The sequence below is a fragment of the Anomalospiza imberbis genome, chromosome Z (assembly GCF_031753505.1).
Source record: "Anomalospiza imberbis isolate Cuckoo-Finch-1a 21T00152 chromosome Z, ASM3175350v1, whole genome shotgun sequence".
Taxonomy (NCBI): domain Eukaryota; kingdom Metazoa; phylum Chordata; class Aves; order Passeriformes; family Viduidae; genus Anomalospiza; species Anomalospiza imberbis.
The window spans coordinates 53,427,876-53,450,363 of NC_089721.1; the positions used below are offsets into that span (position 1 = coordinate 53,427,876).

At 40.4% G+C, this 22,488-nt stretch overlaps 1 protein-coding gene across 9 annotated transcripts in view; it reads left to right on the forward strand.

Moving 5' to 3' along the window:
• The window catches only part of PALM2AKAP2 (PALM2 and AKAP2 fusion), a 266,259-nt gene that overhangs the window by 43,655 nt on the left and 200,116 nt on the right, over nucleotides 1–22,488 (forward strand). For 3 of the 9 annotated variants that reach the window (XM_068175760.1, XM_068175756.1, XM_068175761.1), the window contains exons 1-3: nucleotides 1,795–1,812; nucleotides 1,982–2,062; nucleotides 17,822–17,952. Coding sequence is in view for 6 of the 9 variants with exons in the window: in XM_068175767.1 (XP_068031868.1) it covers nucleotides 1,585–1,812; nucleotides 1,982–2,062; nucleotides 17,822–17,952 (440 nt within the window). In the remaining 3 variants the exon portion in view is untranslated. Of the gene's footprint in view, nucleotides 1–1,541; nucleotides 1,813–1,981; nucleotides 2,063–17,821; nucleotides 17,953–22,488 lie in introns of those variants that run through there. The other 6 variants (XM_068175754.1, XM_068175755.1, XM_068175767.1 and 3 more) reach the window with 5 other exon arrangements.

Consider the following 22,488-nt stretch of genomic DNA (forward strand, 5'->3'; position numbering starts at 1 on the left):
AAGGGACCCTACAAGAAACCCAGGGAGGGACTTTTGACAAGAGCATGTAGAGACAGGACAAGGGAGAATGTCTTCAAACTGAAAGAAAGTAGCTTTAGATTAGATGTTAGGAAGAAATTCTTTACTGTGGGGGTGGTGAGGTACTAGAACAGGTTGCCTGAAAGTTTTGGATGCCCTGGGAATGTTCGAGGTCAGGCTGGACAGGGCCCTGAGCAACGTGTTCTGGTGAAAGATGACCCTGCCCTTGGCAGGTTGGTTGGAACAAGATGATCTTTTAGGTCCCTTCCAACCCAGACCATTCCGTGATTCTAGGATTCTATTCTATGAGGATATATTTGTTCAGCAGTAGTCTTACATGTTGCAGACAATGGGGACTATGTGTGTAAATGTAGATATACATGAATAATCAGCATGTAAGAGTGTACAAAACATTACAAAATTGCTTGATGTATGCAACATTTAGCTACTTTACTTCTTCTAGGTTCACTACTCCAGCCTTTCCATCACCATTCTGACATCTAGCTCTTCAGCAGAAGTGGTCCAGGCAGTTTTCTACCTCCATGTTTTGTTTTGTTTTTAGTGAGCTTGACATAAACTAATGATTTTTTTTAAAGTTTCCTGATCTTCCTTGTAAATTGTAAATGTAATGTTTCCCTCCCATAATGCCTTCTTTGATGTCCAACATAAGGATGATTAATTCTGCATAGGCAGATTCTTATCATATACTCTTAAGGATGAGGCATGAAAGTTTGAAATCCCTGGAAAGCAGAGAATTCCCAGAGCATCAGTAGGGCACCTAGTAATAGGTAAGAAAAACTATTTTGTGGATGTAAGGAATCCCCAATTGTCTTCAAACCCAAGCTTACAGCTACTGAAATATTTAAATAGCAAAAAAAAAAAAATGTTTTGCAGGTAAGAAATAAAAAAACATTGTTTCAATAAAAACAGAGGCTGACTGCCTTCATTTATTACTCAGTATTTCTGCCTTGGCTACAAAATCTAAAATGAGAGGGAACCTGGTCCAGGATGGGGATGGATTGATGGATGGATGGATGGATGGATGGATGGATGGATGGATGGATGAGAAGAAATGCTCCCAGGAAGCTGCAGAAAGCTGACAAAGGCAAACAGTTTACCTGCTTAAGAGAAAGGTGTTGCGGGGGGAAAAGCAGGCCACTCTCCTCTTGAAACACCTGAGAGAGTCTGCTGCCTGCTGAAGGGAGCAGCCTGGGCACAGGCGAGTGGCAATGAACAGGGTTGTAACAACTCAGCTGTGGAAAGGATTGTGCTGTCCTTGGCACCACTTGGTCACTCCAGCTTCAGGGACCTGGTAAGGGCCAGCTGCTGGCATATGCTGGTGACTTGAATGTTAAACACAGATAGCTGGAGGTTACCAATCCCATTTACTTTGTATGTAAATCCCATGCAATCTCGCTGAAACATCTTCCCCCCACTGAACACAGGGAAAGCCTTACCACCAACCCTGCTGGGGAAAAAAGAGGTCTGCAGACTGCTCTCTTCCTCCATGATGCCACCCCTGCTTTTGTGACACACGTGCTGTCACACGATTGCACCACACTATCCATGGTTTTGGCCCCAGCATCTCAAATGCAAAATCATATCTTTGTCCCTTTAACTTCTCTCTCAGCTGTTACGCCTGTTTTCTCCCCTCCTCTGGGACTGTGCACTGTTGCTGCTCCGGCTGCTGGGAGCAACCGAGGAGAATTTCTCCTACTGGCAAGTAACCAGCCAGTCTGGGGCTGGCATCTTCCCAGGACACTGCTGTTTGCATACCAGCAGGCAGAGGAGCAGGTGAAATGGGACTGGTGACATCTGTACAGATGTGTTTGACTGCCTACATGCTGTTACGAATCTGCTACCCTTAAAGCCTCCGTTTCTCTGACGAGATCTCTCTCTCTCTCTCTCTTCCCCCATCTCTCCCTCTCTCTCTCTCTCTCTCTCTCAAAATTATTTTTCCAAGGAGAAAAGGAAAAGGCAGACAGAAATAGAAGGCAAGAGACAACAGCTTGAGGACCAGATACTTCAGCTGCAGCATTTCAAGGTAAGGGACTGATGCCAGAAATGATGGATTGACTAAATCTGTTCATTATTAGACATGCAGATCACACATCTGAAAGCTGGGAAAAGCCCACTCTGACATGAAGCAGCTTTCACTGCCGGAGCCTATCTCTTGCAGTGATCATGTCCTGCATGCTTTTCATTCCTTGTATTTCATGCACAGGACCATGTTTAAACGGTTTAGGAGCATGAAGCAGGAGGGTGTGAGTGCAGGCAGAAGAGCACTGTTGTTATTATTAAATGCTGTTATGTGTTATACATAATGATGAGACACCAATTGCTGTGTCTTGGGTGTGCACTGCATGGCTTCAGCCAGCACTTTCTGCCTGCAGAGCTGTGTTGGATTTCTCTGGTGCCTGTCATTAGGTTTTGTGTGTGTGCATTGCAGAAGGGGTGTTAGTTAGCATGCATCTGTGTATGTGTGTAAAGATTTCATTGTAGGATGAAGTTATTAGGTGTGCATGGCATAATAAAATGGGCATGTATGTACACGCAGGGAAAGTGTTGATGGATATGTGTGTGTCTACATGGAGAGGCGCCTTGATATTTAACAGGGTGCTGAGCAATCCCAGTCCCTGCTGGTCTCCATGACAGCTGCAGATAGCATCATTTGAAAGCCATCCTTGCTGTTTCTATTGCTTATCCCTCCTGTCAGGAGCATATTTGTGCATAGCAAAGACAAGAACAAAAACATACATGTGATCTTTTTGTAACCAGTGAGAATTTGTGGGTCAGATCTTGCTATATTAGTTCAGTAGGGGAGCCTGAGGAATTTCAGTGAATCTCAGAAATATCTGAGAAAGATGATTAGAACTGGGCAGTTTATCCTCACAACAAGTGAGCTGACCTGTGTTTTTAAAATTAAGATATTTTTAGGTTGCTTGTGGAATAAGTGTGTGTGTGTGTGTTTGAACAGTGCACCTGCATCAGGAGATGATGTGCAGAGTATCTCTGTGCACACATGCACTTGTAGACCACACTGCAAGTTATGCTACAGGCAGGATCTTTCTCCTGCCTCTCCAAGACCCTGCAGTCATGTTCTGCAAATTATTCCTCTTTTTCTGTTAAACACAATGCATTTAAGTCCAAGTAATTGATATAAGCCTGCACAGATGCCCCAATCAAGTTTACCATCCAGTCTGTGGATGTCAAACATTGGTGTTTCCAGTCAAAGATGTGATTGCATTTCTGTGGGGCAACAGGAATTGCCATTTTGTTCAGGCTTCCATTGAGTACAGGCAGGGGAGAATTTCTTCTGATAACTATAGGGTGCTGCAGCAGAGCAGTAAGGTACTGTTCCAGTATCTTCATGATGCTTTTTTTTTTCCGTTTCGCTACCACACTGATGACTCCTTTTAGCATGTTAACTGTTTCCAAGCTAACTGCATTATGATTCTTTGTGAAATCATTTAAGTAGAACCTTTTGGATAGATTGTTCTGTCAATTTTCTGCTTCATCTGTTTTACTTTGATATAGCTGTTGCTATGTTTTATCATCATCTATAGGAAAAGTAAAACCCCTTAAGGTGGTGCAGTGGGATCAGCCCCTCAGCTGATGTAGACTGGCTATGCTATGTTGATTGCCACTAGAGGAGGTTCAGTTTTGCTGCATGGATTTTTTCAGAGGCACACATGAAAAATAGCTGTGTCCTTTTATTTTTTAACCCACAGGCTGGAGCAAGAGCAGTAATCATGCAGGAAGCTAATGGGAGATCAGGGCACAGAAATTTAATGGCAGAGACATTTAAAATGGCAGCTTTTTCAGCTAAAATCACAGCCAGACTTATGGTCTGTAATGCTGTGTGCAAGGATGAGCTCAGGATATGATAAAATCTTCACTACCTCTCCATTCAGTGTTATCACTTGTCACCAGAGGAAAACTGTGCTGCTTTTACAGGAGTGGTCATGGTGACTGCTGCTCTATAAGCTGCCTATACCACCAGCAACTGTCTGCTGGGAGATCTGAATGAGGTGATAGCAGTAGTCTAAATGAGGTTGCAGATTTCATCCCCATTGCTGCTAGAACCCTCCGAAAATTAAAATAATAAACATGTTTAAAAATGGGGATAGAGACACTGGCTGGTAGTGTTTCTGTTTCTCTTTGGAGACAAATGAAGAAAACTGCATTTTTGTTTCATACATCATTCAGTGTTCTGGTTGCTTAGTGATGTGCTGACCAACATTTTATTTCACCTGCCAGTTTGATTTGCTCATTTGCAAAAATGTGTATCCCCCTGCCACCTCCCTAGTGCTCTCCCTCACCTCACCCTGCTTGTTCTCAGCCTCTCCAAGTCAGGGGCTCCAAGTCTGATATGAATAGAGTCCCTCAGTCTGATATGGCTCCCCAGTCTGACACACCAGACCAAAATAATTGCATCTGTTTTCCCTTGGAGTGCTAAGTAGAACATGATTCATTTCCTGAATTATGTGGATTTAATCTAATTCTGTGCAAGGCATACATCCAGGTTAAAAGACCAGACTTTCCTGGGAGGTTCTTGTATTTACTCAAAATGCTGTGGGGCTCTTGATGTCCATATAGAGTGTAAGGATTTCATATCAGTGTTCATTAAAATCTGCTGTGAAGAAACCTTTGAAAATGAAATCTGGGTTAATCCTGTGTCTGCACTATCTAGGTTGATCCCACAAGCATAACAGCTTGAATTCACACAAAGACATTCATGCCAGTATTCAATGGGTTTGCTTCATTTTTGTGCAATGTCAGAGTAATTTTCTTTTTAAAATGCACTGTGTAAAATAGCATGTTTAGTTACCTAATAAAGGTTCTGGAAGCTACAGGGTTTCTGTTAATTTCAGAAGATTTTATTCACATTGGAAAAATACCTAATAGAAATAATTTATTGCAAATGTTTATGCTGATTACCTGCAGTTTTCAAGCTGCTGATGCCAAATAGACCCCTGACAAAATTACTTTACTACCAGTTCATTAGTTTTTCCCTTTTTACATATCTGGCTGAAAATAAGGCAGCAGCAGGTGCTGTCCCACTGCTTTAGGCAGAGCAACCCTGCAAACACTAGATCTAGTAACAGTCATTACTGAATGTAAACAAGGCTTTGGCAACACATTTTACAAAGGCTCCTGAGTATGAGGCCAGTGCTGAGGACATCAGAACAAAAGTGTAGCTCAGCTCTTAATGAACTATGTGAGATTCAGAGTTAATCAAGTAAAACCTTTCAAATGTGAAAATCTGGAGTAGGAGAGAGTCTAGGGATGTATAGGCTCTAAAAGCTGAATTCCCTTTTGCTGACAGTGAAACCATATCCTCTCTTCTGTGAATCACTGCAAAGTAAGGACATCGGTGGGCACAGACTGACTGTGTAGTACCTTGGGGCCATTGGGGCTCTCTGTTGAAGGCAGGAGGTGTATTTGTCTACATTACAATCAGATGCCTTCATTGGAAAGGTCCTAGATGTTGTAACAGGTATAAAGATGCTTTGAAGCCCCATATTTTGAGATTGAACATGCTCTTTTGCTTTAATAAGAGTCAATTCACAACAGCTCTCCTAACCTCATATCTACTCTAGTCCTTAATATGAAAATAATTTTTTTTTCTTCCATATAACACAAGGCTGGCAGAGAGAGTTGTAATTTTGTTGTTATTGTTTAAGAATAGATAGAGTTTAAACTTCATGCCTCAGCAGCTTCTTGGCCGTACGCCTACAAAAGGGGTGTCCTTGTCCATGGGAACTGGAGATGTTACCAGCTTCTATAGTTTAAAATTGGAGAAGTAGTCAAAAGTCACTGTATACCAAGCATACTTTGTGCAGTTGGTTTCTGAAGAAAGACTGAAATTTATTTTGACTGATTAGTTGAACTGGGGAATACAACCTACAAGCAACAACTCATTGTTTTAAGAACTTGTTCATCTAGGCAGCAGTTGGGCAGACCTGTTTTAACAGAGATGTTTATTATTTTGAATGAACTCCAGAATAGCAATATTTCTTCCCAAATCTGACTGCCTCCATAGTTAGTAGAATAGAATTTCTGTTATTGTTTACTGTAGCTCTGTTTGGTAGCCAATGGTAATAAAATAAACAGAATAAACAAAACCTCCTCATTGAATGAAAAATTACTTCTAAGCTGTTACTTTAACTATTACAATTACAATAAATCCATTTTCCACAGTTATATTAGTTCTGGAGTGGTATAAATATTAGGGACCTATTTCTTTTAACATGTGCTTCTTAAAGACTGCAGTTCATGAACACTATCTAAAGCATAATTACATCTTTACTCTCAAGAAGAGGAAAGCCTTTTCACATTCTTATAGAGATTTTGTTAGGGTATGGTTTTAGCTGAAACGATCTTATCTATAAATAAATTTTAATTTTATAGTTCCAGTTATATTGCTGTCCTAAATTTAATCTATTCTTAAAAGAATTGCTGTCAGAAAATATAAATAGATATGTCTGTTTCTCTCAATGTATGTACAACATTGTGGGGGGAAAAAAAGATAACTTTTGCAAATGAAGGAACTTTGTTATTTCTTTACAGCGAATCCCTTTATGATTTTCAAGTAAATTAATCCTTAAACCAAATGGCAACACAGCCAAGCACACAAAAAATGTTTGATGGTGTCATATAGTCTCCATTCCCTACACAGTCAGTGCAATATTCTCCAAAACCTAGTTCAGAGATAAGGATGTCATGTAGAACAGTGTTAAATGCCTTGCACAAGCCCGGGAAGATGACATCTGTTGCTCTTCCCTTATCCACCAATGATTTATGGCTTCATCATAGAAGGCCACCAAATCTGTCTGGTATGATTTGCCCTTAATGAGACCATGTTAGCTGTCACCAATCATCTTATTTTTTATGTGGCTTAGCATAATTTCCAGAAGGATCCTGCTCCATGATCTTGCCAGGCACTGAGGTAGATGGGACTGATTGGCTTGTCATTGCAAAGGTCTTCCTTTTTTTCCTTTTTAAAGGCAGAGGATATCTTCCCACTTTTCCAGGCACTGGCAACTACCAGTCTTCCATAATTTCTCAAGTAAAATTAATAACAACTTAGCCCCCTCTTCAACCAGCTCTCTCATTAGGTCCCATGGACTTGGCCACCTCCAAGTTCCTTAGATGGTCTTGAACTCGATGTTCTACTACAGGGAGTGGTTCTGCATTCTCCCAGTTCCTGCTTTTGCCTTCTGCATCTCAGGCAGTCTGTTTGGAGCACTTGTTGGTGGAGGCTGAGGCAAAAAAGTCATTAAGTACTTCAGCCTTCTCCGTGTTTCAGGTAACCAGGTCTCCTTTTTCTTTCTGGAGAGACTGAATATTTTCCCAGGTCTTCTGTTTATCATCAACATATATTTTTTTTTGTTGCCCCTGATGTCTCTGGCCACATTTAAGCCCATCAGGGCTTTGGCTTTCCTGACCTGATCCCTGGCTGCTTGAACAATCCCTTTGTATTCCTCACCTTGAGGAATTGCTTTCACTTGTCCTTGCTTTCACCCTCCACAGGCTTTCTTTTCATGTCTTAGCTTGTCCAGAGATCCTTGTTCATCCACACAGACCTCCTGGTATATTTGACAGGCTTCCCCTTCATAGGGATAATCACTCCTGAGCGTGGAGAAGGTGATCCTTGAATACCAACCAGTTTTTCTGGGCACCTCTTCCCTGCAGGGTTATTCTATGGTACTCAACTCTGTCCATGAGGGCACCAAAGTCTGCTCTCCTGAAGTCCAGAGTAGTGAGCTTTCTGTGCACCTTCCTTGATGCCCTAAGGATCTCAAACTCTATATCATGGTCCTTGCAGTCCAAGCTGCCCTTGAGCTTCACATTTCCCATCAGCCCCTCCTTGCTGGTGAGCACAAGATCCAGCATAGCACCTCCTCTCCTTGGCTCCTCTATCACTTGAAAAAGGAAACTATTATCACAGCATTCCAGGAACCTCCTGGACTGGTTATGCCCTGCTGTTGTCCTTCCAAAAGGTGTTGGGGTCACTGAAGTCCACCATGAAGAACAGGGCTTGTGAGCATAAATTCATTTTTAACTGTCTTTAAAGAGCCTTATCAGCACTTTTGGGACATGGAGAGGTTAAGAGCTAATTCAGAGAGAAATTTCCATTTTGAGAGCACAGGGCACACAGACCCCTCTTTGTCCCATTCTGTGTACTAGCACCTTTGGGCTGATGCCCACCTTTTCCTGAGAAGTTTTTCTCCCACCAGGATTTAAACTGAGAATCAAGAGGCTCTCTTCCAGATCATAAAACTAAGTAACTATCCCCAGTTAAATTCTTTCAGTAATAAGAAAACAGAATTTAAAAAAAAAAAAAAAATTGTTTATCCAGGCCAGCTACACAAATTGTTTACCACAGAGAGATGAGAGTTTTAGTCCTTTAACTTGTGTTCCTTATCTGCTTGCATGTCATTGAAACACAGATGTAATCATTCTGGTATGATCCCTCTACGAGTTGTGCTTTTATTTAGGAAAAATATTATGTGTGAGTTGTGCTTTGAACTGGGGCAGAGTTCTCCTGGGATGATCATGTAAATAAACATGCCATACAGGTAGGACTTCCTGGAAATGCATTGAAATTAGCAGTCAGGTTTCAAGCAGTAACAAGGTCCTTTGAGCGCCTCATGGCTACTCCAGCAGATTTTGTTTCAGCCAGCCTATGTCAATGTAGCTCTCTGCAACCTCAGCCCCTCCTGAAGGCCCTGAAACATGTTCAAAAACAAATTCACATCACAATAATCTATCTTTTTAAAATAATAAACATAACAAATTTTAAGACTAGAAAAGAAAGGAGTCTCTGAAATAAAACTTTTCTTTTTGCCTCTTCTGACTGATGTGTGTACATATGAAGGAGTAATAAACTGAAGCCAAGGAGAGACTGAATGTAGAGGGAAAATATTCTTTTGGGAGATAATAATGAAAAATAACTGTGGCTCTGTAGAAATGATAACTTGCAAAGCTTATTTGTTTTGAGGGGAGAGGTTTGACAATTTTTGAAATCTCAGATTGTTAACTATTCTAAAAAGGTTTATCTTTTTATTAATTTTTACTTCTCTCACAGCTACACTTTACTTCTTTTGTAAACATGGAGTAAATACCCGCAGGGAAAATCAAAGCATACCTAAATTTCTGGCACCAGGAGGTAAAACTGTGGTCCCTCTTTTCATGTGTGTATCTTTAAGAGGGGGTCTTATTCAGTCTTCAGTCCAACCACATTTCAGCTAGTTTGCCAGTGTTTTTTATTCTAGCTCCAAAATTCCCTGGGAATCAGATAAGTTGTCATGGAGTTAAAAAGCAGTTTATGTGCCAACAGGAGCAGGTTTATCCCATGCAAATCTTCATCCCAATATGCTTGGATTCTTGACAGGACAGAATCTTATGACACATCCCCAGGACACTTGCTCCCAAGTTGGGCCATGTGGGACCTCATTGTAGCATCCCCTTTTGCAAGCTGCGTCCCTGATGGTACCTGCCTGCTGGGGCAGCCTAGTCTCCTCATCCCTCCCCTCACCTCTGCTGCGGCCACTGGCACTTGTTTATAGTTTATTCTCATTATGATGCTTAACCTTGCCACAAGTGAAGTATTAAACAATTGAACAGAGCCATCATTATCATCCTGGAATGGAAAAGTCTGAAATTTCACATAGACTTCCTAAAGAGAGACACAGAAAAATAAGCTCTAACTCTCCAACATAAAACACAACTCTCCAGAAGGGGTATCTTCCTGTTACTTCAAGCAGAACTTTCTTATAGATTGGATGTTTAGAAAACATATGTAGAAAAGAAGCTGTGTTTGACTTAACTGTCATCTTAGTGTTCATTGTGTTTCATCTCAATGTCATCTCAAGTCTTTAACAAATGTTAGAAACACCTTGTATTGGGCTGTACCTGTGATCTCTGTCAGTGAAACTAATCTGTACAGGCCAGTGCTCTGTAGCTGATGAATGATCTGAATGAGAGAGATACATACTTTGTGTCTGCTCTTGTAGAGTCTTGATAATGTCTCTTGCTGTGGTGGGTTTCCTTGAAGCTAAAAGAGCTTAGGTTTTCATTTGTCCTCTTCATCTTTGACTGGAACAACTGTTTATTTGATTTACTAATTTAAATAAATGGGACCTGAACAATTTAAAAGCAATGTTCTCAGAAAGTTTACACTGGGGATTTTGCTAATGAATGGGAAGCTTTCTCAGAGGACATAAACCAACTGTTGCTTTTTTCCCCAAAAATCATTCCTAACTGGGCCTCTGTCTGTACAGCTACAGTTTCTGTTCCTGTGAGATTTTCAAACAGACAAAGCATGAGACCTTCATGAAGAAGCCATCTATAGCTATCATCATACCCATCCCTCAAGTCATTTGCCACAGACATGCCTTCTCCTTGCATCTGCAGCTCCAGTTGCATGTGGCTCACACTGAAGATGTACCTTGTCATCCGGGCACCCAGCTGAGATGCAGCCCTTCCCAAAGTGAGCACAAATCATGCCAGCTATTGCAGTCTTCCTTCACCTGTTTCTGCAGACATGCAGCACTGTGTTACATGTTCCTGTCTGCTCTGTTGCTGTGCTGAATCTTTGCTTTGAGAAAAAGCGGTGGCTATGTAAATACTCAGAAGAGCTGAAGGGCATTCAAATGGACGTGCTACACAAGAAAACAAAGAGGAAAGATAATCTCTGTAAAGTCTTTTGGTTGTCATGATTCCAGGTGGGGTTTACAACAGTGTCCATTGTTTATTTCCTTATTTACTTGAGTATTTTATTATTTATTTTCTCATCTCCTCACATGTATCCCCCCCCCCTTATACCCACAGCCTGCTGGCTCACTGGTGCTGTAGCAAAATTCTGTTACTCCAGGAGCTGTAGGGAAAGAGGAGACATGCTTTTTTGGGGACAGACAGAGCACCAGTCCCTTTGGTGAGCCAACTGCCTTGGAGTTCCTGGCCTCGGTGGCCCACTGCAGTAAGGATTTTTATGAAAAGGAGAAACTCAGGCAAATTACCCATACCTATGTGGCTGAGAAGAAACTTAGGAAGAGGTTATTCCATCAGTCTCCAATGCCTGGTCACAAAAGGTTGTCAATTACAGTGGACAGGTCTAAAAATGATGGGAAAAGTTAAGTTAATATGTTTTAATATTCTGTGTGATGAATACACATTAACTGACTGTTGAACAACCTTTGCAACTCTTGGACTAAATGTAACCTCCTTAAAAATTTTAAGACATCACTTCCTTAAGATATTTCTAAGAAATGTTTTGTTCATTTCCTGAACAAAGAATAACAGCAACAAACTGGCAACTCTACAGGATAATGTTTAATCTTCTTTATAAACATGCTGTTTGCTCTTGAGCTGGCTAAGCTTCACCAGTTAGGACACTTTTTGGGGGTTTTTTGTTGCATCATACATATGAAAGCTATGACAATGTGATTCAAGTAAAAACTATGATAAAGCTGCAAGTTTTTTAGCTTGGCTTAATTCCCTAGTCTGGGCAATGCTTGAATCATATCCATCTATCATGCAGACATGCTCCTTGGGCGAAAATAAGTGTCTTAGATAACTGAAAAGGCAACAAAAGGTTTTGCTATTATATAAAACCAGATCATACCAGCAAACTGGAAATGGCTGCTTGTCCGTTCCAGGGACAGTCATACCATACAAGGCCACATCCATCTTGCAGCAGAGCAGAGTAGAAGCTCTTGTGTTTGCTGAGGACCACACCTTTCCTTTGTTCTGCAAGATTCTCTCATACTGAAAACCCACATAGGAAAACTCTGCATCACTCTGAGCAGAGGCAGATTGTTTCATTTGCCTAATGGAAAATTAAATACTACAGCATCACTTGGGAATACATTCTGGGAGGCTGCTTATTTCCAGATGGACTTACCTGTCATACAGCTTGAGTCTATAGCTCCTCTCTGTATTTGCATATTTATGCACAAATGGTTAAGGGCATCTAACATTAATATGCCTACTCACACTACAGCCATGTGAATAATATTTTTTTTCCATTTTTTTGAAAGGCAAGGGAAGGCCTGCTGGCAAAGGAACAAGTCTTTCTAGAATCTCAGTACCTCATGTCCCAGTGACCTCTTTGCTAACACTGGCAACAGTGCTGTGCATCAGCAGGCCAGACCCAGACATGCTGGGTGGCCTGTACTAGCTGGGTTAGAGCCAGGTGGATGCTTGAGAAGCGGCACAAGAATACAACAGCAAGAAATGCTGTGTTTGGAGAGGAAAAAGGGTAGACACGACAAAGGAGGAATCCCAGAGCATTTTTGACAGCAGCCATTCTTTCACTTGTGTCCCTTACAAACTCATTTTTATCAACCAAGGCAGATGCTTGGGAGCATGCACAAACAGAACAGGCTTTGCTGCTCTGGAAGGCTTTCCCTTTTGTAGCTGATCCATTGGGTGACAGGGGGCCTCCAGGTAGGTGCAAAACAGCAAAGTCAGACTCATTGCTGCATCCACCGCAGCCTTTTTGTACCAAAGTAACTTTTTGCAATGCAGAGAACAAATCTGAAATGCAGCCAGTTACGGTAGCATCCCAATGGGAAAGTTTGGGGGTAACATCTGACTCACAGATGTGACGCACAAAAAATGTTCATTGCACTCTTTTAGTAGGCATGGGCTGCTTATATGTAGATCTGAAGAACCAACCTTTTGTATTCATGTTTTTCCATGGCACAAATACTGAATGGACAGAGGGAGAAAATAATTTCATATTAATAAATAACTTAATCTCTAAAATGTTAATGTCTCATAGTCTTCAAGCCTCAAAATGCTAAGACTTTTGGCAAAACTTCAATTTGGCAAAGGTTTCAGTAAAAGTGACTTGATTTCAGTGGAATTACACCAGGGATCATTAGTGGCTGTTTTCTAGGGCACAGAAGACCATAATTACCCAGAATAGTCCATATCCAGAAGTGTTTCACAAGAACAGGCACATTTTACTGGAGGAGGCTGTCTTGGGTAAACTTTTGACCTATGTTTCTTCTCAGGATCATCATCTTCCTTGAACTCAGGAGACATAGGAGTGCTCCACTTCAGCAAGCACTGCTTTTAAAGACAGATAGTACTGATTGCCCCCTAAACATTTGGAAGTACAAAAAACACACAAAGCTTGTTTAAGGGACTACCTCAAAAGGTAGCAGCACAGCATGGACTGGGGCTTTTCTCTTGTGATAAAAAGTCATGACAAGTCTGGCAGATGTATCTGAGCCTCAGGTTAAGACACTGTCACACTGTATGTAGGACTGCAAATTATTATTCTTATGAAAAAAGTCTATGGAATTTGTTTCAATATTGGCAAGACTGACGGTTAGATCTAATCGACTTTCACAAAGCAGGGAGTGCAGAGGTGGCATGGAATAGGCATAATGATTTATGAAAAGGATGCTAAAAGGTTTACTTGTTGTAATAAAATGTCCTCTGGCACTTAAACTTTTGATGCAACATTAAAGCAAAATGCAGCACTAACAGTAAAGTTTTTCTTTGCATATACAGTATTAATTCTACTGTGTGCATTTGAGAAGCTATGCATTATTTCCTTGCTAATACTAAACGTAAACAACTTAAAACCCTCAGGCTTCACTGTCCTGAAGCATGCAAGTGGAATAAATGTAAGCATGTAATAAATGTTAGCATGTAAGATAGCAGTGCACCACTTTTATGGTCATCACTGTGTCTGTTTCATTCAGACATTTGGCACAATTTCTTTCCGTCTTGTCCAACAGTTGTTCACTTATTTGTGTCCTCACTGCGGTCTGTACACATAACTGTGACCTGTTTTTTTCAGTTTTTGCATGGTGCAGATGTCAGTTGGTTTTCCTATGCTTGAACAAACTAAACAAAGTGAAACTGCAAGTTATTTCTACAATCCCAATTCTCAGTTCTGTGCAGACAAGCAAAATCACCTGAGAGCAGTGGCAGCCTAGAGAATCTCAAGCCCAGTGTCCTTTCTACTTCAGTAACAGAAAGACTTTTTAATGACGTGATCTAATTTCTGCTGAAGGATTTAGCCCTGAAGCAACTGTTTTCTTGCAGTAAATGAAGGAATGCTTATACCAGACAGTACATAGCATAGCTGCTGCTCTGTCAGTGAAGGGGTTCCTTCTGAAAGTACAGCATATTCACTGTATTCACAATATTCACAATATTCACATATTCCAGTATGGTAATGAGCAGTACAAATACCCGTATTTTTACAGTAGTGTATGTGGCCACTCTCAGAGCTTTTTATCATTTGGACAATATCTAGTAATACAGCACAACTGTAGTGCATAAAGAAGCTTAAAATGCAAAGACTTAAAGCTCATAGCAGACAATGAAGGAGAAGCAATGCTGAAATACTATCTTATGGCTGTTTTAATCACAGGCTGTTAAGTAAATGCACAATATTGTTGAACAGGGGTAACTCATACAGGTACGTATTTTTGGGTTCCATCCTCATGCAAACCTTATTTTCTCATACTTGGGAAACACCTCCTATTCTTCCTGGGGTAAGATTTTGCAAGATTTTTTTAAGAAGCATAACCCAAATTTCATAGCTATGGAGGATAGATGGCAGCAAACTCTCTTTTGTTTGCAGTCTGCATCTGGCTCTGGTTTGCATCTGTCTGGGTTGCTTTGATGTGGGCTGTCTTATATCCAGGAGTTGTGCCTGAGTACCCAGCACAGCTCTACTACTGCCTTGCTACCCACCCTTGGTTTCATCATATGTACCAAGGCCTTCCCTTCCTGTTTGTGACGAAAATGCCTCCTTGGAAAATGTTTGTTCAAAGCAGGTGAGAGATTCTTCCATCCCTGCCCACTGCTTCACTCCTACACCAGGTATCTGGCCGGGGAGAAAATGCTTCCTGCACAGCAGATGTGTGACCAACATCCCCTGGTGTATACTGCCCATAAGCCTATTGTATCTGCAGTGAGTGCATAAATACACACAACCTCAGCAGCTTGGCAAATAGACTCTCTGCAGTTTAAGAAATACATTTATAAATGTTTCCATTTCTCAGCCCTCTTGTCTGAATTCCTCGGCATAGTATTTAACAAATGTCTTAATTTTCATCTTAAAAAGGAGAGCCAGAAACATCAAAGCTTTCCATTTTCCTGTTTCAGATAAAATATGCTGACATTTCACCCAAGAGGGAGGATTTTTAGTAGATCATAGCATTCTTGTCTCTAAATAAGTCTTTTTAAAAGCCCATTGATGCTTTCCAGTTTCAGATTCATGCTATTAATAGGTTTAAAAAAAAAAAAAAAGGCTTTAGGGGAGATGAAACCATGTGATTTTGTAGCTTAAGTGTTTCATATAAACAAAGACCAAAACAAAGGCTGTACAAAAACACCTTATCGTGTACAGCAGTTGTACTGAAGGGACTGGCTTCTCCCTGTGTGAGCATCAGCATGGAGACTCTGTAAAAGCACATTGAGAAAAGCCTCGATTTTATCTGTCCTCCTGGAGTAAGAGAGGAGTGACTGTTAACTTAATGTCTTCAGTGCCAGTGCTGTCCAAGCAGCACTTTGTCAAAGCCTTTATTTATTTATTTTTGCTGGAGCCATATCTCCAGGTTTAGAGCAGAGAAGGCTGTCTTCCTGTTAAGAATGTGGTCTTTAGAAAATCAGGGTTTTTTTTCCAGGTGAGTGTCATTCAAGATTTCGGATTCAAGACCACAGCTGAATGAGATGCGTGGAACATAGTTCCTTGTGCAGCTGGTCCACATTTGAAAGATAAGGCATCAATTTTCTAGAGAGCAGTCAGCCCTCACTAGGTTTTGCGCTGGATCTAGCCCAGCAAGTACCCACTGAGCTGTGCTATTGAGACTTTAAAGGCCAAAGCACAGATTGTTAAAAGTCTAGCCCCTCAAGACCTGTAAATCCATCTTTGACTCACTTTGTTTCTTTGTACACGTGATGACTTGAGAGTCCTCTGCTGAGGGGACATTTCTATTGCATGGTGAGTCTGAATGAGGTGATGAAAATTCTGGCTAGTAATCAGCTTGGCTGAACACAAAAATTTCACTACCAGCACATCAAATGTGTCAGGAAGCACTAATAGATTGTAGTGCTAGGACAAGGAGTAGCAAACTGCAGAAACTGTGGCTGAAGATAGCCACTTAAACTGTTTTGGCAACTAACAACTTGGAAGCCATGAGCAAAGCTGAGTTCATCAAGATGAACTATGAAAGTATGTCACCAGCTTCAGCTAGTCTAACTATTAAACATGGCTGCATGGGACAAGAGCACGAGACCTTTGCTGTTATGCAGAAGTCCTAATTCACATAGAAATCACTTTAAATCTACCTAGACATCCTCCCATGCACAGCACAGTTTAAACCAGTGAAAGCTTGAGTAAGTTATAATTTGTGTGTGTGTTTTGTGTTGCTTTATGTCTGCTGCCTTACTAAAATCTAATTACCTGACATCAGATAGGTCATGGAGTGACAAAAATAGTTTGTGCATAGATACTATGTCTATATATATATATATATACACACTCAAAAAACAGCAAGAAAGCCTTGTCTGTCATGTCAAAAATGTTTCTATTTTGGGCAAGGTTTGAAGCTTGCTGTTGGTGGTAAATGTTTTCCCTTTATATGTAGTTTGCACAAGTCAGGCTCTATTCCAGCAACAAGCATGGCATTCAAAAGACACATATGGCATGTTTGGGATGCCTCTGAAATCCAGTTTCCTTGAACTGATGATTTCCTGATTAACTCCTCTTTGCAGAAGAGGAGCTAGTTCCTTGAACTAGGATTGCCAATCACTTTGCAAATTCAAAACCAAGGCTCCCCTTTACTGATCAATGCAAGGGAAAGTTTGGTTAGTTCCCTGGCTGACCATTTTTCCACCAGCTCAATTTCCTTCATGCCAAGGGGCAAAGTCCTGTTTAGCTTTGAGCTCCTGGTGTTCCTCATCCTATATGCTGCATTCCTCTGTTGGATTTGGACCAGACAAGGAATATAGGCGTGTATGCTGTGTAATGCATGGCTTTCAACCAGTCCACTTCTGCTGGTGAATTATTCTGGGTAAGCTGCAGCTGCATTAAACAGGAACCAGGTGAGGCTGTAGCCACATTTTCAGTGTAGAAAACACAACAAAACTCCCAGGAATAATTCTGTTGGGTGAAGGATATTGATGCTTTTTGCAACAGTGTTGCTGTGTCCTGGCAACTCTTCCACAATTTCTGGAAGACTTTTGTTCATTTGTTTTAATTTGTGTATGCCCAGAAGATGATTTGTGTGTTCATGTTTATGTATACGTGCATCTCTCTGTCTGCCTGTAAATATATGGAAACATATCTGTTGTATAAATAAAAAACATCTTTGATTGATTTAATAGGAGACTAATTTTACACTCCATGAAAACATTGCATTTAGAGCACACTGATCTTTTGTTTTTGAAGCTTTTAAAAGTCTATAACTTTAGTCCTTCTAGCACATGCCTTATTAGTACAAGAAATACACACTTCAGTTCAAAAATTTCAGTTCCTGGAGAATTTTCTAATTTGCTAATTTTAAACTCTTGGTTTTATTAGGAACTAAAAAGAACTTCATATTAAGGCATTGATGGTAAATAAACTGTATACTGTGAAACTGACACTCCTCAATGTGAAAGACCTGACATCTAAATAAACAGCTGATTGTTTGGCTGTTATCAACTGCCTGAAGCAGTAAGCAGAAATTCAGTAGGGACAAGCAAAGACAGCTTCTTCTCAATCTTCAGATAGTTTTTGTTCAGTCTATACCTAAGATATGGGATTTTTTTTATATTGCAGTCAAAAGCTCTTCGGGAAAAATGGCTGCTACAGGGAATTCCTGCTGGCTCTGCAGAAGAGGAAGAAGCCAGAAGGAAGCAGTCAGAAGAGGATGAGCTGAAGGTGAAAAAGCTGGAAGAAAACATACACAGGTAGGGACAGCTTCCTTTAGCTTTGCCTAAGAACAGTCATTTCCATGAAGGCTGGAAATCTTCCTTGCCCAGGTCCCCATTTCTGGCAGCAGCTGTTGGCAGCTGCCCAGGCAAGACTATAAAAGGCAGTCACACATACAACCAAATACACCCAACATTTGTCTTCTAGATGTCCATGTTGTTCAAGATAGAGCCATTGTGTTATCTTTGTGTTTAATGGGCTTTTATGGATTTCTTTCATGAGGTAGCTAAACAGAGGGCCAAGTTCCCCCTTCAGATGCATGTGTATGACTTGATCAACACCCAAGAGATTCTCCATTCCTTTACACCTCCTACAGCCAAAATTAGTTCAAAGAGGGAGAGCATCCTTTTGCACTCACTTCACTGGGGCAAGTGGCTTTTTGAAATGCAACAGCCAATGCCACCAGCAGATCAAACACTTACTGCTTTCAGAAGCAAGGTTTGGGTGTTAGAGTGATTTCCTTTCATCAGTTTCCCATTGCAGTCTGAGTTGACATTTGTCCTCTTTTTTGTGTTTTTCCTTGTTTTGTTACAAACTAAGGGCTCTAAAGGAATAAAAGGCTCATAAGGAAAGTGCTTTTAATCCTCACAGGGCAAATTCCAGAGCTGCTTCTACCATTTAGGTTATGTAAATTTAGAATTTTTTCAGTTGGCAAAAGCTGGCGACACCTGGCAATATAACTTTTACAAATATGTCAGTTGAAGGTACAACAGAGAAAAGGGAATAGGACCGGTAGTCCAAGGGTTGAGGTATTAACTTAGCATCTGGTGAACTCAGTTTGCTTTATGGCAGGTTTCTTGTGAAATTTCTTGGAGAAGTCAATGAGAATGTTTCTTTGGGGATATAGACAAGCAGATCTACCCTAAGCTTGGACAATGCAAAATAACTATTATGTGGAAGATATTGATCAGCATGAATGTAAGAGTTACCTCATGCTACTAGTCTTTGTCCTGTGATTCACATTAATTGAAACTAGTCTGAGAATGTGTATTGTTCTTTTACATTTGTGGTAACATAAGGCAAGAAAACTTTTTAGATTTCATATGATATCTAATGTTTTACTTCATAAATTAATATTGTATATGGAAAGAATACATGAACTGTGCTTCAGAAATATATACTGTAATACATATCTCACCTAGTGCTGAAAGATTATAATAGCCCTGACCCCATCCAGCAAAACATGTCAGAGAGTGGCTAATTTCAGCTATATGAGTTCCACCACTGAAGGCAGTGAAACCTCTTTGTTTAATTAGTTCAAAATGTAGGATGAAGGACTGTGTAAAACTTGCTCCTATGGTTTGCTTTTTTGCGTCCTTAACTGCAGCCATGAAAGCAAAAATTTGAATATTTGAAAGTAACAGAACTCTCTTCTTCTGTGACCACTTATCTGTCAAATGACAGGTTAGCTGCTTTCTCCTGAATTGAGGTGACATTTGTGTGACAGCCTCACTAACATACTTAATTTCCCTGTTGTCTTTCTAAGGGAATTCCAAAACCAGTAAAAAATAATTTAATTTAAATGAGAAAATATTATATCTGAATTGTAGAGATTAGACAGCAGAGGTTGAGGTCATTAGTCTAATTACTGTTTACATCCATGACAACATGGTATATCCAGAGCCCATCAAAACAGGCTAAGGGAAATTGCTGTATAAGGGGCGAGAAGAGAGAAGACATCAAGCACATTATCCTGAGGAATGAACTAGAGTGGACTCATCCTGAAAGTATTTTTATTGCTGTCTGTACACTAGATTTTCCCTCCACATTCCCAGGAAAGAATCAAGGGGTGATTGTTCATCTGGTCATGTTTGCAGGGAATCAATGGCCCTTTGAAAGTCCACTCTGCACTATCCAGGGGAACCCTGTGAAAAAGCCCAAACCCTCTCAACAAAGGTGACAGAGGACAGACTAAGCTGATTCATGAGGAGGATCGAAAATTCAAGACCAGCCCTAAGGCTGATTCCACAGGACTGTAAAACCACTGTGCCATGCATCTTGTGTATTCATTAGTGTCACACTGCATCATACGTGCAAGCACAGAGCAGCTGCAGTATCAGTTTGTCTGTGAAAAAGTATTGGGACACATGCTGGAAAAAATATAGAAAAATACATAATATATTATTAAAAATATATCCTTTGCATTTCCTCTCGGATCAGGGTGAAGCTTATTTGTGAGGAACAATGTCCAGCACCTGCTGGCAGCCAGAGCCCATTACCCTGCTTTAAGAATGGGAAATCATCCCTTTTCTCTTGCAGCAGAGCATCCCATCACCATGACAGAGAGCACCATTTCTTCTACTCACACTGAAGCACTCAAAAAGGTTCCTTTCTCATACCCGTGCTTTTACTACATGAACAACTGTGGTAGAAGAGAAGTATCCATCGCTATTTACAGGCCAGCTGTAACCAGTAGTTCTGAGAAGCTCTGTGAACTGTGGCCCTTAGAACAGAAAACTGAGAGTGTTTGAGGCCAGACTAGCATTCCTAAATGAGGATGTAGCCTCATGTAGGTGGGCTTATGTAGCTGGTGGGCTCATAAGGATGTGTGCTATACAGAAAAGACCAATACCTTTTGAAGAAACAGTAAAGCTAGCACTGGGTTTGTGGATGGTCTTCAAGGCCTTTCACATCACACAAATTCTTTGGTTGGGTGTTGCACACTCAAGTTCAGTTTTTAGTTACTTTCTCACTAAAATAATACATTTTGCAAGATGTAAACATGCTTCTAATGCTTATTCTTAAGCTAGTGTAACCAGATGTCCTTTGTGTGGGGAGTGTTTAATTTCAATTGAGGCAGTAAAAATGCATAAGAGTACAGACTGCTTCTTATTTATTAGACCTCTGTGTTATTTTATCATGATACAGGAAATCATATACTTCAGCTTGTAGGATATGTGCATGACTGAGCTTAGACATGAGTAAGTGTAATGACTTAATGAGCTTCCTCATCTGCAAAAGCATTTTGAAGAAGAATGCCTACATTACTCAGCATTTTTGTGCACTTCATGTCAAGCCATGGAAAAAATATCAGCACCAAAAAACGAGGAATCAAGCAGAAGAAATAATGCAATGCAAATAATTTAATGCTATTATAATGCTGCTAGTTAACATCAGGAGGGCATAGAAGTACATGATGTACATATAAGTTAAAAAACAAGGCGTGTAAGATTAGGACAAGATGCAGGCATATGAATGGTGTAACTGTGGATTACCGGCAGATCAGTGATTTGGCAGTTGGGATTAGTTTAATATGTTTAGAACCCTTGTAACCAAGAATGCAAAAGGAAAATCAAGGAGTCAAAAGAGCTGAATTATTTTGATCCTGGATTTCCAGCACTCCTGCTTGCCTGAGTTCAGTCTTCAGAATAACACAAGATGCTCCATGTAAAAATCCTTTTTCTCTTGCATTTCTTTTAAAAAAGTGGTCAGTCCAATAGACTTAACGGCACTTAAGACTGAACCCCTTATTGAGCATCCATGGAGTCTTTAGTGGACTGGATGTCTGTCAGTAGTGGAATAATGTTGTTAAATGTTTGAAACCTGGCTGGAAGACTAGTGGCAGCATTGTGTCAATGTCAGAGTGAAGCCAAACATAGATATCTCTTCACACAAACTTTAAAGTTATTCAGTTTTTTTTTTATGTTTGTATAAAGATCCTGGGTCAGTGGTAGAGGCAGGCAGACATTTCTGAGTATCTTTCCCATTGTTACAAAGTACAAAAGTGATCTCCTGTTTTTTGCAGCTACCTCAAATTTGAGAAAATTATAGTAAAAGAGTCAAAAATTAATGAAAAGCATTTCCCTTCCCTTAAACTTATTCTCCAAATCACAGACCTGAAAGAAATTACTTGGGATAGCATTGATAGAGATTCCCAATCAGCTTCCACAGACATACTTGTAATAGTGTGTTGTCAGTGAAACAAATGCTGCAATGTGTTGCATGCCTCCCATGGTTTGTTTTTTTTACCACATTATAGTCTGGGTGTTTTGCAGCAGTGAATGGAAAGTTGGCATTTGACATATGAATATGATACAGGTAGTATTCACAGAACAGAGCTGCCAACCCAAAGCCTGCTAATCTTTCACAGCATTTCAAATGCTCCCAAAATTATTTTGTTATATTAGATTAAATTATAGTTCATAGCTGGTGGCCTGTGTTTTCTACAAAAGATGAAGGGGTTTTGTTGCTCTGAAGCTTTTGGGTAGCACAGAAACAAAAAATACTCTATATCTCCCTGCCTGATGATGAACACTTGCCTGAAGTACCAGGACTGGACTTATTGTGGTTCCTGGAGTAAAGAAAACCAGTGAAACAAATGTTCAGCAAAGTGGCATATCCCTCCAGTAATCAACAATGCATTTGTTCACCTTGGATGAGGAGGTGCCCAACAACTCCAAGGAGTGACAATTATTTTAGCCATTTTGAACATGTGGACCAGGCAGACAATTTAAACCAGTGGATTCTGGATCCCCAAAATGTACACACAAGAGCTGCTTGTGGCACTTTGGCAC